Below are 15,521 nucleotides of genomic sequence, written 5' to 3'. Positions count from 1 at the left end.
TTTCTTCTTTTTTTTTTTTTTTTTAAAGAGGGAAAAAGGCAACCATAATTAAACAATAAAGGGAGCAGGGGGTGGTTATTTCGGTTGCTTTTTTTTTTCTAGTTTGATCATGACTGTATTAAGCATCTGTCCTGAAATTTTCTGCAGAAGTGCTTTTTAAATAATAGTTTCAGCTACAGCTGAGATAATTCAAAGTTACTTTCTAGGTAACTGGAATGAAAACAAAGATGGAAAGTGACACTTACCAATCTGTAGAAGCCCATTTGTCAACAGCATGTAGGCCAGTCTTGATATTCTGACAGATTTCTCTATCAATATCAGAGGATTGCATTATACTGAAAACCTGGCTGATTACTGAAGATTCTCTGAGGATAAGGCCTATGATAATACACCAATCCAGACATCCTGCTTCCATGAAGATATGTAGCAAGTACCTACATGGAAAAACAGTCTACTTATTTCTTTTTCCACTCCAAAAATCCCAGTGTGATTCTGTAGACAGTGTTTCTTTCTACTAATGCTGCACGTGAGCCATTTTAAGTTCTAAATGCAAAGGTTACATTACTCACCTCAGCTGGACCTGTGACTTGTGCGGCCCTTTACTGGCCAGTTCTAAGGAGATATGTTCAAGCTCTGACTGAGTTAAACTGAGACTGGAGAAGTTTTCATCCACCATGGTCCAGTCACCGTCCACCATAGAACTTGTTTCAGTCAGGTCTGTTGCTGAACCTATGCTGCATTCGTCACCTATCAAAAACACTCAGAAATATAAGGAAAAAAGAAACTACTTACTTTAGTAAGGCTCAGAATTTCTGAACTACTTCCTATAGAAACTGACAAATTACACAGTAAAGCTTCACTGTGTGTCACAGGGCTAAGAAGTTACTTCAGGCCAACCCACTGCAGCGTTCTTCTTGTCACATGTATACGGTAGGACTATTATGAGAGGAATGCTGTAATTTTTATATCAAATAAAAAAAATCCTGCAGAATAATATCAATAAGGGATCCTAAAGATGTGTTGGCAATTGTTGTAAGAGCACAGTGACCACCTCTTACATGGTGTAATCCTACAATTAAGTCTGTAGGAAGGGCTGCAGTCTGTCTAAAGATACTGCTTTCTTAACCTTCACCTTAGTGTTGCATTTTCATTTTTAACAAAGTTCTTCATACAAAACCCTGAAGATTCTGAATGCTTGGTAATGTGAAGAATCACCTGCACTAACTACAAAAAAGAAGCATTTCCAATAAAAATATGAAGAGTAGGTGAGGAGTAGATGTAGCCACAGAATTCTCATAGGAACAGTGACAGCAAAGCTAAAACCATTCTAGTGGCGAGTCAGGAAGGCATCCACCCTCCAGAGTGACTTCTGTATTAAAGTAGATGCATCTTTTCTGTGGAAAGTATTTAGCAAGTCAGAAAGTTATTTTATTAGCTTCCTACCCATAAATACCACTGCCGGATTAGTTATTTGTGAAATTATTAGAATTCAGCTCGCAATGTTTTAAAGACTATTAATTTAGTTTCACTTTAGAAATAAACTGCTTCAAAATGTGTGCTGAAGTCCATTGAACTCAAAGGTCTTTAACCAGCTCAGAAAAAAATTGAGATACTTGTTTAAACAGTGGTAGTAGCAGGCAGCAGTAAAAGATAGTGCAGTAAGAAGAGAAATAAAGTTTCTCCTTTTAAATCATGCTTTTTTGTAGTGTTCCGTAACAAATTTACTTAAACCTAATGCCTTCTTGCAGTCTTCAGAAGTAATAAACAAGAGAAAGAGGGGTACAAAAGGAATGAGGCAGTGCTCAAGCAGAGGAAGAGAACCTCACTCTTTCTTCATGTTTTGAAGTCCCTCAACCTGTTGAACAGCAACTCCAAGTGCTGTGACTCTCACAGGAGGCCCTAGCATCTTGGGGAGGTTGTAGTTCACACTACATACGTGAGGTACACAGGTCTTTCCCCCAACGAAGTGGAAATCAGATGACATAGAGACTGCTGAAAACACTGCTCTATGCTTGAGGGAGTAAAACAAAGAGACGAATATTCAGACAAATGTTTCCTGTCTCTGACTGTGGTCAGAAAAGACGCACAGGGAATAAAATTCCCCTTCAGAAGCTGACCGTACATTTGAGCTTTTAAAACGGAACTTCAGCAAATATCAATTTCATATTCTAATTCAAGTACTTATAGATGTATGTCATGGGCATTATCTTTGCCGTGAAAAATTTCAGTTCACTTTTCATCAAATCCTCTTTTTTTTTTTTCTCTCCTCTGAATTATGGTTATCAGCAGTTGAGAATCAACAACAACACAGTAGTGGCATGCAAATATCAAACGATAAGTGCGCGCTTCCAGGTGCATGTTTCCAGTGAGCAGACAGAAGGAAGAGTGACTAACCTTTACTTAGCAAAGGAGAAAGGAACGCATCTTGCATGTGCGGTCCGTGGGATGAAACTGTGTCAAGCTCTCTCTGAGAGGAGCCGAGAGTGCCAAGCCAGCTGCGACTCCGAGGCGTGTTTGAAACCCCTGTGTCCATTTCCATGTTCACAAAGGTGTCTGCTGACTGAGATTTTAGCAGCTGCTCCCCCACAGCTAAAAAGAAAAAGAACCCACCAAAGGACAAGTCAAAACCATCAAAAAGGCAGTTGGGAAAGTTCTCTCCAGGCCTTACAGGAAGCTAAAACTCCTATCTACATCAACATTCAATTAGTTTACTGAGGGATCACCAAAAGCAAGGAGACATAGCGAGTTTAGGTATTTTAGGTCAGCACCGGTGTAAATGAAACATCAGTTCATAAAGTGTTAGCATCAATAGAACTAAATAACGGTGCTCCTGCTACCAAAAAAGAGGAAGACTTGGCATCTAGTATCACCTTTGCCCTAAGAAGGTAAACTATTGAACCGAGAGATTAATAATGCAAAGGAGGTTTACAGCAAGTTCTCAAAATTCTTACCCCTTAACACAAAGCAAATTTCAAATATTAGGAACGTTACTCTTGAATATAAAAAAGTTATTCAAATCCTCATCTAAAAATTGTATAAGAATGTCGAGTTTAGTAATTTTCTGCAGCAGAATTTACATTAAAGACCAATATCCACATTCAACTCAACACCTGCACAAGTGATAACCAGTTCAGCACACCTGAAAAAGCAGGAAACCTCAACAGAAACAGTAATGTATCAGACTACACAAGAGACACCGTCTGTGCTAAACAGAGTCCCTTCTGAAAACACTGCCTGTGTGAGAAAGCAGCACAGGTGACAAGGCTCAGCCCGTTCTTTGCTCGGCTGAACCAAGATTCAGACCGAGGAGTGCAGGAGAGAAACCTAGTCCAAACCAACTCAGAGGTTACAGCACCTGTCTTGTACTTTCCATTCTTGAAAGGTGAATTGACAGACGATGCCGGTATGACGGGGAACGGCCAGAGGAAATCCTTGTGCAGCTTCTTCAAAGCAAACACAAAGTCCTCCACGCGGGCAGCCCTGGTTCGCTCCTTGCACAGCCAGCCGATCAGCTCAAACCCTAACTGGGCAGCAAAGCAGCCAAGGTCTTTCAGCTTGATCTCCTCCAGCAGACGCCGAGCGTGCCGCCACAGCATCATGTCAATGTACATGTTCTCAGCACAGTCACTGTCTTTGCTCCACCTACAGACAGACCACAGAACGGTGACATGAAGACTGGAATTGTAAAGGCTGCTTGTTGCCCACAACTACAGTACACTAAGTGACCAGAATAGTGACTGGAACTTTCTATATACCAACAAAAGCAGCTTCCACTATTCCTTGCTATTTATGTTTCCTGAAAGATTCCTCAACTGCCTCAATGGGTAAGTGAAATAAGAGAAGGAAATAACAACAGCAGCAGTGTTGATAGAGCATTAAACTATTAGCAGTCCAGCAAAAAAGGAGAGATAAAAGGCAGATGCCATTGTAAAGTGACTTCTGAGAGGCAGGTTTAGAGAACAAGTCAAGTATTAGTCTAGGACCCTTGCTATCAAAACTCTAAAGATAGTACTCTCTATGGAAATTTACTAAATAAAAGTATTTGAATCTGTATTAAGATTGCTTTGAAAGTCTTATATGGGGGGGGGGAGGCGGTATGAATCCGAGCTCAGTGCTGCTTTGGAACATGAATACCAATCAATACAAATTCTGTATACAGCAGTTAAAGAGGGATTCACCCCAAGGTATAAAAGGCTCTGTTTATGACTTGGCAACACACTTCTGTATCAATAGGTGCACTTTACCACAATGCACTGCATACTATCACGCTGCAGTACTCTAAGCTGTTCAAGACGTATCTTTCAGCAAAACAGATCCTTCAAATATAAGACACGTGGTCTCAATAGCTATTTAAATTACTACATGTGCATCCAGTGGATTCAGATTATTTAGGTCAGCAATATCCATGTAAATGTGTCTGTGTATATATACACACAGACACTTACATGTGTGAGAATATGTTCTCCTAAGAATGTAAGGGAGAGGCACTGACGTTATGAAGAGTTGGGAAAAGACAAATTCAAAAGGATGTGGAGGGAGACTATGACAAAACCAACTCTATCATGTAATGTACTTCTATAACTTAAATTGGTACGAGAGTTAGTACAGCACTTAAAGTGGGGAAGGAGAGAGCATTACTACCAATTAGTTACCTTTTTCCAGATGGGCCAGAGGGCATACTCAGTGTTTTTGTCAAGTTAAATTTGCTGTGGAGATTCTCTGCTGACTGGGATAAACTAATGCTGCGATGCCTGAAGAACTCAAAGCCACTACTTGAACTAGGTTCCTAAAAGCAAGAAAATCCAAACATACAGTCAAAAGAACAAACTTACTATGTAACAGCAAGATAATCATACAGGGTTTGATGCACAGTATTTACTATTTTCATCACAAACCTGAGTTGTTGGTGTAGCTGGAGGTGTCTCTGTTTCTCCAGAGCCAATGGCTTTAAGAAATCTGATCATATGACGACAAAGATCCCACTTTCCCTGCTCTAAGGCAGTATTAAACAGGAGAGTAGCATGTTGTCTGCTAACTGCTGGAACTTCCATATTCTGCAGGTAACAAAGCATAATTAAGTCATTTCCTTTTGCCATTGAGCAACATAAATATTGTCAATCCACATGTCACGTTCAGGTATACCAGAGATTAGGAGCAGCAAACTTCATGCTATTATTTTCCTTTTTATAACAGTAAACTGCCTGCATTGCCTGAAATTCCCCTCTTCATAACTTGACAATCTCAACAGAAAAATGTTAAACTGAAAATTTGTTTAACACATGCAACTTTGGTATGAGAATATTTTTTAAGTACTACAACATCAGCAAGTATCACCTCTCTTGCAACATATGAGGTACCATTACCTGTAGGATAATAAGGTAAGAGGCAGCTGTGTCCAAGTCCTGGGCCATTAAGCACTCTTCAAATAAGTCCTTTGGGTTTCCAACAGCAGCAAAAAGGTAATTCCACAGGGCATATTCTGTCTTCCTAGCACAATGAACAACTGTCTGCAGGAAGAGGGGGAACTCTGTGATGAACTTTGCCACAGTGGGAAGCAGAGGGTCGGGAATGGGTTCCCGCGAGGTAGCTTCTTCTTCCAGCACTTCATGAAGCATCAGTTCTAGCACATGAGGAAAGTATGGTAATGTGGCACACGAGTGGGCCAAAAGCAAGGCTTGTTCACCGAGGTTCCTAACCAAGAGCTGGCGTAAAATGTGATGGAGGTAGATCTGAGAGGTTCTCTCGACAATGGAGAAAGGAAAGAGAACCTCTAAGTGTTCTCTAGCACTGGTTTGAGTGTACAAACAGTCATAGAGCACAGTGTCATTAACAGCACCAAGAACCAAGGCATCTTCAAACAAAACAGCCAACGGGTATATGTTGATGTGGAAAGGCAGCATGATCCGTCTTGACAGAAAGGAATGTGGTTTTCGATGATCTCTGGGAAACAGTGGAAGCCAGACTTTCATACCTGCCCCACCACAGCTGAGCCACAGAGCCTCCAGTAAGTGCCGTTTCTGCTTGTTGATCCTGCAAGTAGTCCATACATTTTCAACAGACTGGGCTAGGACAACTGGAGCACAAAAAGGCAGCTGTTTAAAAAAAATTAAAAAATAAATCATCAGTATCTTGTTTTGGTGGTTTGATTGTTGCTTTTTTTCATCTTCTTCACAAGAACTCTTTTTTTGGCTAATAACTACTCACTTCAAAATGTGTTATTCTTCTAACAAAGAAGAAACACCATTTATTATTTATTTTAACTCAAGCGACATTTCTTTCAATTTTATTTAAACATCCTTATACTTAGTCAGGCAGCTAAAGGGATAAAAATAAGGGAGGAAAATTAAAACCTGGTCTCTGCTTCTTCAGTTGGGCCAGGAGCCCAACCTAGAACTAACAACATTACTACATACATGGAATTTGCTAGTGTTTGATTGAGCTGCAAACAACTCTTCATATAAACTTCTCAGATTTCACTCTCCCAAAGTGCTTCATTCAAGTAAAAATGTTTTTCATCAGCACAGAAAAATTTAAGAGTTCAGTCTATTATTGTTGCTTTTAGGAAATTTGTAAACATACTCTGCAAAAAACCCGTAAAGTCCCATAAACATACAGAACAGTTTTAGATAGACTGGAGAGTTTCTGTCATCAGTGCATAACAAATTTTGCACAGGACCTTTATGCTTAAAACCAGGATCTTTCACTGCAACACAAGGAGTAAAGACAGGTAGTAAATACTTTAGTTAGACATTCACACAATTAAGTAGTAACGTTTCACAGGTTCTTAGAGAGAAAAAAAAAAATACATAACAGGAGTAGTGATTTACTTCCAGCTGAGAATTCAGCCCTAAGTGTAGACACTGCCTTGTATTATAAGATCTCTTTTCTTCATGCTTGGCCCACTCCCTTCCACAACTACTTCAGCCGCTGATAACGTCTTTGAAGCTATATACAATATTCCACATATATTTACTCACATGCTTCCTTTGATTAGGATTATTATCCTTATCTCGTATCTGGGGTCCAGATCGATCCCTCTGCAACATGATGAGTTGTCCTGCTAAGTTTAGCATAATACTTTCAGCCTCACAAGCCTAAGGGTAAAAGAGTATTATGGAAATTATTTAAACTTTTTGAATGCATGATTTTACCCATAACCATGATACAAACCCAGAACAAAAAGAGTAAATTAACTGCACTGCCATACAGAGGTGATTAACAACCAATTTCAGGGCAGAAGGACTCAGAAAAATGAAGTAGAAACGAATACCTACGGATAGATTCATTTATGTAGTTCTTGTGCAAAGGAGTAAATACTAGAAGGTTTCTTGATCACTAGACTTATTTCATGTGTTTATTTGACATGGGTTTTTTCCAACTATACTTGTTGCCATGGGCAAGCCACCAGTATTTTAAGAATAATAAAGCTCTGTATTCTTATCAGTATCACTGTTATGATTGCCAGCATCTAACTGCAAAGACTGGTACATGAGCCAAAAAGACTTGAGCCACCTCAAACTTTTAAAAGCTGCAGCTACAGAAAAATACAGACAGGTATAACAAGAAAACACAGTATTCTTTCTAGAGATTTATTTCAGAACTGTTTCACGTTAATTTTAAACCAAGTTCCTGGAGCCAATACCATGCTGTGCATTAAGTTTAGTTTTAAAATACATGGGTAGATGTACGGTAAATTTGCAGCATCAGGGGTTAAGGTCACTAACAGGTAACAGCACTGAAAAGGCTGACACACGCTGTTAAGTCAGACACATTGCTTTGTCTACAGTGCAGTGTTGTATTCTGTGCTAGCATTAATAATTTTCATTTGGTCAGGAGGATTGACAATGTTTGAAGATATGGGCTCATAGTTAGAAAGAAAAGTGGTAATATTTGTTCAGTCTGAAGCTAAGTTTAAAATATTGCTAGTGCTCTAAAAAGTTGCAGTAGCTTTTTCTCAAAATTAGGAAACACCATAGGTCAGGCAGTTCAGGAATAAGGGGGCTGTCTCTCAGCAAGATGGCCTAGAAAGAAAAAGCACGTTATCTTTTATGCCCTTGTCTAAGATGATATCAAAGTCTCGGGACATATGTTCAGCATTGTGGGACACTAAATTAGAATGAACTGCAGGAAGCAAGCACAAACCTTCAGATTTTACATCTGTGCCATTGCTTTTGTATCTGGCAGTGGCATTGGTATGTGGAGAAAAACACAGACCTTCGTACGTCTACATCCTGCCTCACAGACAACACTACTTCCAAACTATCTTAAGGAACAATTCACACTGCAGCTACTCAAATAGTTAAGCTTAATTTGTTTACGCCACAGACAACAAAAATCCAGGTTCTTTTTGCATGGTGCTTTCAGTGGCCTGAGTCATTTCCTGGAGACATGGCTTTACCTTCACATCTTAGTCATTGTTTGGCTGTCGGCCTAAGTCCTGACATAACTAATGGGAGAGATTATCTTACTTTATTTTAGTGTAGCCGGAAATAACCTTATAGGGTCATATGCCATCTTTCCCTTTTTTGCTTTTATTCTTTGAATAATGGACCTGTTGCTGCAAGGAAGGCACTTCTGAACACCATGGATTGCTCTGGTGTTCGTCTTCTAATACACAATTGAGAAACTAACCCTTGATATAGCTAAGTTTAACTTGTCTTCAAGATTTGGCCCCAAACTTTCCAAGATGACAGGAGAAACTATGAAATAGAAGTAAGAGTTCGGATTTTATTTTCATCACCTCTGCCCCCAATTCACACATGAAATGTCTATATTACAAGCATCAGAAAAAACATGTTCTGCATTTTACCACGTAAATGAATTGTAATGTGGTTCTTCTATCAGCCATGTAACCTTTGAGGACTACATTAAAAAGATCCAGGCACTGAGTCTTTTAAATTTTGAGCACTATTTTACCTGCTGAGGCATCTTCAAGGTGATGCCAGTCTCTGTCCTCACTGACGTCAATGTAACAGACACTACAAGAAAAGGATGAGGAATGTACCGAGACATGGACACTTCTTGAAGAACTTGGATACTGGCAGTAGGGTTAATACTGAAAGGAAAGATGACTACATTTAGCAATTTTAAAATAGTATTTACATAAAATTAATATATTTAAGTAAACCTAATGAAAACAAGCAACTTCACCTCAGCAAACAGTTTACTCTACAGACCAAAATGATATTTTTTTTTTTTCCAACCAGGAATCCCACAGGCCTACATATCTACTCCACATACCAAATAAATCTAAGCAGGGCTACTTTATCTTGATAGTCTGGGTAATACAGCTAAGAGTAGACAGAAGACAACATCAGATACTTCAGAATAAGACTCTATTCACCCTTCAATAAGACAATTCCAGGATTTAGATTTTGTTGGAGTTTTCTTTGAAAAGTATTGAAAATATTTTCCTTTAAAGCTTGCTTTCTGCTTTCATAAAAAAAAAAAAAAGAAAAAAGGTCCTTTCCTGCTGAATCCCAGATACGATAACTGTAAGAAAAATTAGCTGCTTAGGCACTTCAAAAATCGTCTGTGAATTTTTGTCTCCTCCTTAGGCTCACTAATCTTAACTGTCAAAAAGTATCTGGTTCTTATATTGCTACTTCTTTTGTATGAAAATAGCTCCCCACAGACCAAACATTTTCTCTCTATCTTTGCTACTCCGCCGCCACCTTCACTAATTCCTAATGTTTGAATATTTTAACGTGTGGGTGCCTTTTAGTACCTTTTCTTCTATTTACATTCAGTTTTCAAGTTCCTATCAGCTAGAACATGTTTGTACAGACCGCTGGAAACATGTATCCTCAGTCACTACCTCCACACCTACGTGCATATCTGCACACATAAAAGTGACAACACTTGTGAATTATCACTTGTGTATACAGACAACACTTACCTCTCTGTATTTAAAAAACAAAGCTGACTCCACAAGCCATCAGACAAGTTTGCATTATCCTAAGAATTCTCTCAGACCAAGAACAGATTTACCAGTAATATTGCTGCAAAAGCATTTAAATGTTGATACTGACCCTTCGGGCCTTCTCTCAATACTGTAAAGGCAAATGGAACAATCTGCTCTGAACAATATCACGATGTCCCGGAAGACACTCAGTAGTAACGTGTCTGCTTGCACTTTGGTGATGTGTGCAAATGCATTGTCAAGGTTAGACGTCCGCAGGTAGATTCTCAGCTACGAGGAAAAGGAGTAGTTTGAATACACACACAGCTTCTGCTTACCAGCAAACAGTAATTCCACATGCAATTGCTTTCTTTTTTGTGGAACGGCTGTCACAGATTTCTAGCAAGACACTTTACTTGGTTTTCATTTCATCAAATGTTATACCTATTGCATTACGTTATTGCATCCAAAGTTATACCTATTGCATACACTATCAGTTAAAGAACAGTACGGCCAAATCTGAAGTACTGAACAACAAACATAAGGAAGGAGTTTTATTAATTAGTTTTAAAAAGCAAAGAGTAAATAACGCTCTTCTACCCATCCAATATAAAACATTACAAAAGTGTTCCAAAATACTCTATCTAGATACCTTAAAACAGGTTTTGTCCCAACAGGCAACAATGTCACAAAGTTTTCAGAACAATGAGCAGATTCATGGTAGTCAGCGGAAAATAGTTTTTAACAGCAATAATAAACTTTTCTGCAAATAATTACTTCATAGTAACAAAGAATTTCTAAACATGACCAAAAGCCACCTATGTATCAAGCTTTTCATATTTATACTACAACGGTGGAAGAGGCCACATATTCTAAATAAGATTTATTTACTTTGAAGAAAAATACCTTACCTCTTCCTGATGATCATTTAAATTATAACATGCAAGAACAATGAAGTCATTCCACCACGCTAAGCCACCTGTTACCACCATATTTTGCTCCTGAAAAGAAAAAAGCAAGCAAATAACATATACACTTACACACACACATACATTCTATGGGTAATTTCTGAAAGCTACACATGATCTCTATAATCTTTACTGATAGTGGCAAGACAATCCATGTATATGAAGTTTTTGCTGTTTGAAAAAAACAAAGTACTAAGAAATATTATGTGAAGAAAAACCATCGTCTTCCAAAACACAGCTCCAGAGCTCCTTATGCTATTGGCATCCCTGAACTCTCAAATTATCTTTCTGCTTCTGGCCAGAATTTAAAAGCTTGGCACCCAAAGATACGTCTCACAAACTCTCAGATGAGATATATGGGAATAACTGTCTGACTATACGCACTCAGATTTTTAAAACTTTTAGTAACCAGACACAAATTATTGTGCCAAAGCCACAAGATGTTTCAGCCATTTTATTGAAAACAAATGCAAACCCAGTGTGTCCTTAATCCTAGGCATGTCTACATGTTGTTCTTTTGAAAAGGATATGTTTTTTTTCTCCAAGAGCCACATTCCAACAATTACAACCTCCCCATTATACCTGAATAAAGTACCGTAAACTCTCACCTGGGTAATGTTTCCAAACAGCTTCCATTTTTTGGTGAGTAAAGAATAATGTGCAAAACCAAACTTGCCAACAACAGCTACATTCTGTCCAAGCTTGTCAATAGCTGAAAACTGTTAAAAGAGAAAAAACTCAGAACTTCAGGAGGGAACTTATTTAAATGATATATCCTAAATACATCACTACAAGGCACTATAATATCAGATTCAAAACTTGTAAAGTATCTTCATATTTTTTACTTTACTGCCCAACACATATTCTTCTTTCTGCAATTTAAAACAATTATTTCAGCTTCCAGAGCTCATCCAACCCTAAGATGCAGTTACAAAAACCCAGTATTTCTAAAGAAGCAAAGAGCGCATTCTTAAAATTACTCACCCTTATAGGCCAGTTGCTCTCTAGATACGTACTATGAATCTAAAAAACAAAAGAAAACCAAGACCACATAACTATACCAAGCACCTTTAAAGTAGAGATGAATTATAACATCCTAAATGAATTTGTACAATGCGCATGCTTTCCCAAAACACTGGCTTTAAGTTTTTTGAATGCTGGGATTTCTTTTCTAAATACAGTTACTTCCCCCCACCATCCCCAAAAGTTACTGAAGCCTAAATATTAGCCTGCTTTTAATGTGAGAAATACAGAAATGCATTAGCAACACACAACAGCTAATACGCTATTACAGATTGGTAGTCAAAATTTGGTCTCCGTTTCCCACCTAAGTACCTCCTCCATCAGAACTTTCAGGGGAACGTACAAGTTTTGATAAACACAGCATTCAGGAGGCACTGTCAATATTGGGATGAAATCTTTTAAACCCATCAGAAATACAAACCAGCGCATCTGGTTTGTAGGAGAACACTTGACTGGGATGTGTCAAATTATTCTTGATCCTGGATTCCTCATGTCACATGCGATGGTGCAAAAGGCAGTAAGTGCCCTCATTACCCAGCCACTGGCTATTCTCAAGGTTATGTCACTCCCTACAGTAATTCCAACTGTGTTACTTTTACTCCTACACAGAACAAAGACTTCACCCTCCTACATCAGTTTCAGAAGACAGAAGAGCTACCTGGTCAGCTGAAGTGGAAATTCAACAGTACCTAGGACCTGATATACACGCCTAGAGTTAAATCCTGTTCAGCAATAAAGATTCATGTTTTATGTGAAAAACAAAATCTTAGGGACCTTTTAAAAACTTTAATTTAGAAAAATATCTACCAATTCAAGCATGGAAGAACACACACTAGAATTATGGATTAAAAGTCACTGAATTTCTCCTCTATATTACAGAGAAAATAGTATCGGTGCCATTACTAGCCCTGGAAATAATTCATGAGCTTGATATTGTGAATTTTTAATTATATAGTTAAATAGATGCCATCTAAAACTGCTTGAAAATACAGCCACAGTCCAAAGGCCGTATTCATCGGTTGAATACGCTTAAAGCAATTTACATAAATAAAAAAACAAATCCCTGAAAGATTTCATGCATTTTGCACTTATTGTCCTTTTCAAAGCATAGGAAAGTAATTTAAGTACTCCTTCCTGAAGTCAAAGGCTGAAATGTCCAACATTCTTTACCATTTGGCAATTAAAAAAAGCTGTACCAAGAGAAACCCAAGCAGCAATAGAAAGGCAATGATCTCACACTAAAGGAAAAGGGTATGGCAGAGTGATGGGATCAGCTCCAAATTCCAGTCCTATAAACTCTCGCCAAGCACAGAGCACATATGGGCAACCAGCAACAATTACCTGTACAACGTGCCAATGCCTGTGTCCTAGTAAAGTGCTTAAACCCTGAGAATCTAAACTGCCATCTGAAAATGGGCCTCTTTCCCTGGTAGGCTTATGTTCAGAGTGCACTGAAGTATTTCTGGGACTCTGAGCCTGTGTTGCATCTCCACAGTTCAAATACAAGCGATCTTCTCCTTGAAGAAGGACTTGTTCCTGGTTACTCTACATCAAAAACAAAACAGCAAAAGAAAAACCAAAAGCAACATTGAACTCCATGTACAGAGAACAAAGGAAATCACATGATCAATGTATTAACAGGTTCTACATAAACAATATGAAAAATAAGCATTAAGGCAGTTCTCAGTTTTTGTATCACTATGTACTAGTAGGTTTTATGTTACAGTAATGCATAGAAATATTGTAAAAGTACCATTTTAAAGGCTCTATGATAAAAAAGGAAGACCAATCTAATGGCTGCAAAACAAACTTAAAATCCATTAACAGAATAATTCAGAGGTCACCTGAAAACTGGAAATATGCTCTAAAATAAGGATATGTTTATCAACAAAAAAACTTACCATACAAGGATTAACAGTGAGTGCACTCTTGATGAAATGAAACTGCAGAATACCAAATTGGTGAGCTTCATTATTTGCATCTCTTTCAGGCTTCATGTTTGAAGAAGAATTCCCATCAATAACCCACAGATGATACCCTTCTGATCCCCAGGTCTGAACGTAAAAGAATAATAATAATAATTAAAAACCAAACCCTACACTATATATTCTCAGAAAACAAGACTTACATAAACTTACTGTAACTGATCTCATGATAGACATAAGCCTTGTTAAAAACCCACACACAGTTAGGTGTTCCAAAATGTATCATCATAGAAATCGTAAGTAACCCATGCCCATAAAGTCCACAAGAAACAGTAAGAATCTATCTTAAATGCTTTTGGTTGTTTGGGGTTTTTTTTAAGCTAAATTGTCCTATCATTGCAAATATGTACATCCACTTGGGATGATTGCTTATAAGTCTTCATAGCAACTAGGCTATACGTAAATAAAACCGAATGATTTAGAAATATTGTACAGAAGTCATCATGGTTTGTAAAACTGGCCTTGAAGATATTATCAACATCTACTGATTTGACAGACTAACAGGATTTTATGTTAATTAGTCTGTATTAAAACAACATCAGTTATGTTTCTCCTGAGATCATATTCTGAGTTAAGCTACTTCTACAGCCAAAGGTAAGCTAGTAGGTTTAGGGAAACAACTAAGTTTACAATTAGTGTTGTTTCGGTTCTCATTATACTCTGAAATACAGCACCAGATTTAAAAAATAAAATAAAATAAAAGAGTCATTAAGGAAAACCAAAAGCGTTCATTCTTAATATTAGAAGCAACACCAAGAAAAGGCATGATATTCATCATCAGGCACATACATGACAGGAAAAAGAATAATCATAAACTGTCCCTTTTTCCCTCTTCCTACAATACAGCACTGAGGTAGTAGCGTATGTAGGAACTGTAGTAAAGGCATCTTACTCTTTACAAGTGACAAATCTGAAGAAAGCCAGTTTGATTTCCTGAAAATTTGTTTTACTAAAAATAATTTAAAAAATGATCAGCCTTCCTATTACAGTATTTTTACATCCATATTTACCATAGAACTGATCTTTAGAGGGTCCTTTTTGGCACCATCAGACTGATACCTTAAAAACAAAACAGAACACGTTTGAAACAACTTCATCAAAATAAGAAATTTTCTTACTATCTTCGTATTGTCAAACTATAAAGCCCCCATGACACTGCATAAAAGGCAATGCAACTGTCAGATATCTAGCACAAACTGTTTGAATTGTGATTTCCGGATGTTAGCACACTTTCAGCAAATATATACTGGCACTGAGCGAATTTTAATATTTGTGTGCTAAAGCTTGCGCTTAGGTTTATTTGCTTTTACAGCCAAGACGACCACTAAAAATACCCTCTTAAATATTATTCAATGATTCCAATATCTAAGGAGCTATAATAGAAAAAGACTTTTTAAAAGCTAATTCAATTAATTACTTTCCAATTAAACGCTTTTAATTAGGAAAAGTTTCTAGTAGAACATTTTACATTTTCATTAAAGATACTCACGCAAAATCACCTCCTAAAGTACAGATAAGGTGAGCACCAAAAACACTCCATAAGGACAAGCCTCCACATTCCCAGGTCACCATCACAACACAGCTATCAGGTGACCATCTGATTAGTTTAACAGGTCCTGTTTTATTCCAAATATCTGTTTAAAA

At 37.7% G+C, this 15,521-nt stretch overlaps 1 protein-coding gene across 4 annotated transcripts in view; it reads right to left on the bottom strand.

Moving 5' to 3' along the window:
* The window catches only part of RIC1 (RIC1 homolog, RAB6A GEF complex partner 1), a 50,445-nt gene that overhangs the window by 2,367 nt on the left and 32,557 nt on the right, over positions 1-15,521 (bottom strand). For 3 of the 4 annotated variants that reach the window (XM_014953930.1, XM_014953934.1, XM_014953933.1), the window contains exons 9-25: positions 15,367-15,511; positions 14,888-14,936; positions 13,794-13,946; positions 13,234-13,437; positions 11,854-11,892; positions 11,478-11,588; positions 10,813-10,902; positions 10,032-10,192; positions 8,917-9,055; positions 6,978-7,094; positions 5,364-6,092; positions 4,896-5,054; positions 4,653-4,786; positions 3,356-3,642; positions 2,395-2,589; positions 570-747; positions 246-434 (exon numbers count right to left, since the gene is read on the bottom strand). In XM_014953930.1, coding sequence (XP_014809416.1) covers positions 246-434; positions 570-747; positions 2,395-2,589; positions 3,356-3,642; positions 4,653-4,786; positions 4,896-5,054; positions 5,364-6,092; positions 6,978-7,094; positions 8,917-9,055; positions 10,032-10,192; positions 10,813-10,902; positions 11,478-11,588; positions 11,854-11,892; positions 13,234-13,437; positions 13,794-13,946; positions 14,888-14,936; positions 15,367-15,511 — 3,079 coding nt within the window. Of the gene's footprint in view, positions 1-245; positions 435-569; positions 785-2,394; positions 2,590-3,355; positions 3,643-4,652; positions 4,787-4,895; positions 5,055-5,363; positions 6,093-6,977; positions 7,095-8,916; positions 9,056-10,031; positions 10,193-10,812; positions 10,903-11,477; positions 11,589-11,853; positions 11,893-13,233; positions 13,438-13,793; positions 13,947-14,887; positions 14,937-15,366; positions 15,512-15,521 lie in introns of those variants that run through there. The other variant, XM_014953935.1, reaches the window with a different exon arrangement.

Source organism: Calidris pugnax, unplaced genomic scaffold (genome assembly GCF_001431845.1).
Source record: "Calidris pugnax isolate Ruff unplaced genomic scaffold, ASM143184v1 scaffold178, whole genome shotgun sequence".
Taxonomy (NCBI): domain Eukaryota; kingdom Metazoa; phylum Chordata; class Aves; order Charadriiformes; family Scolopacidae; genus Calidris; species Calidris pugnax.
The sequence above is the reverse complement of the archived record's forward strand: the minus strand, read 5'-3'. Positions and strand labels throughout refer to the sequence as shown.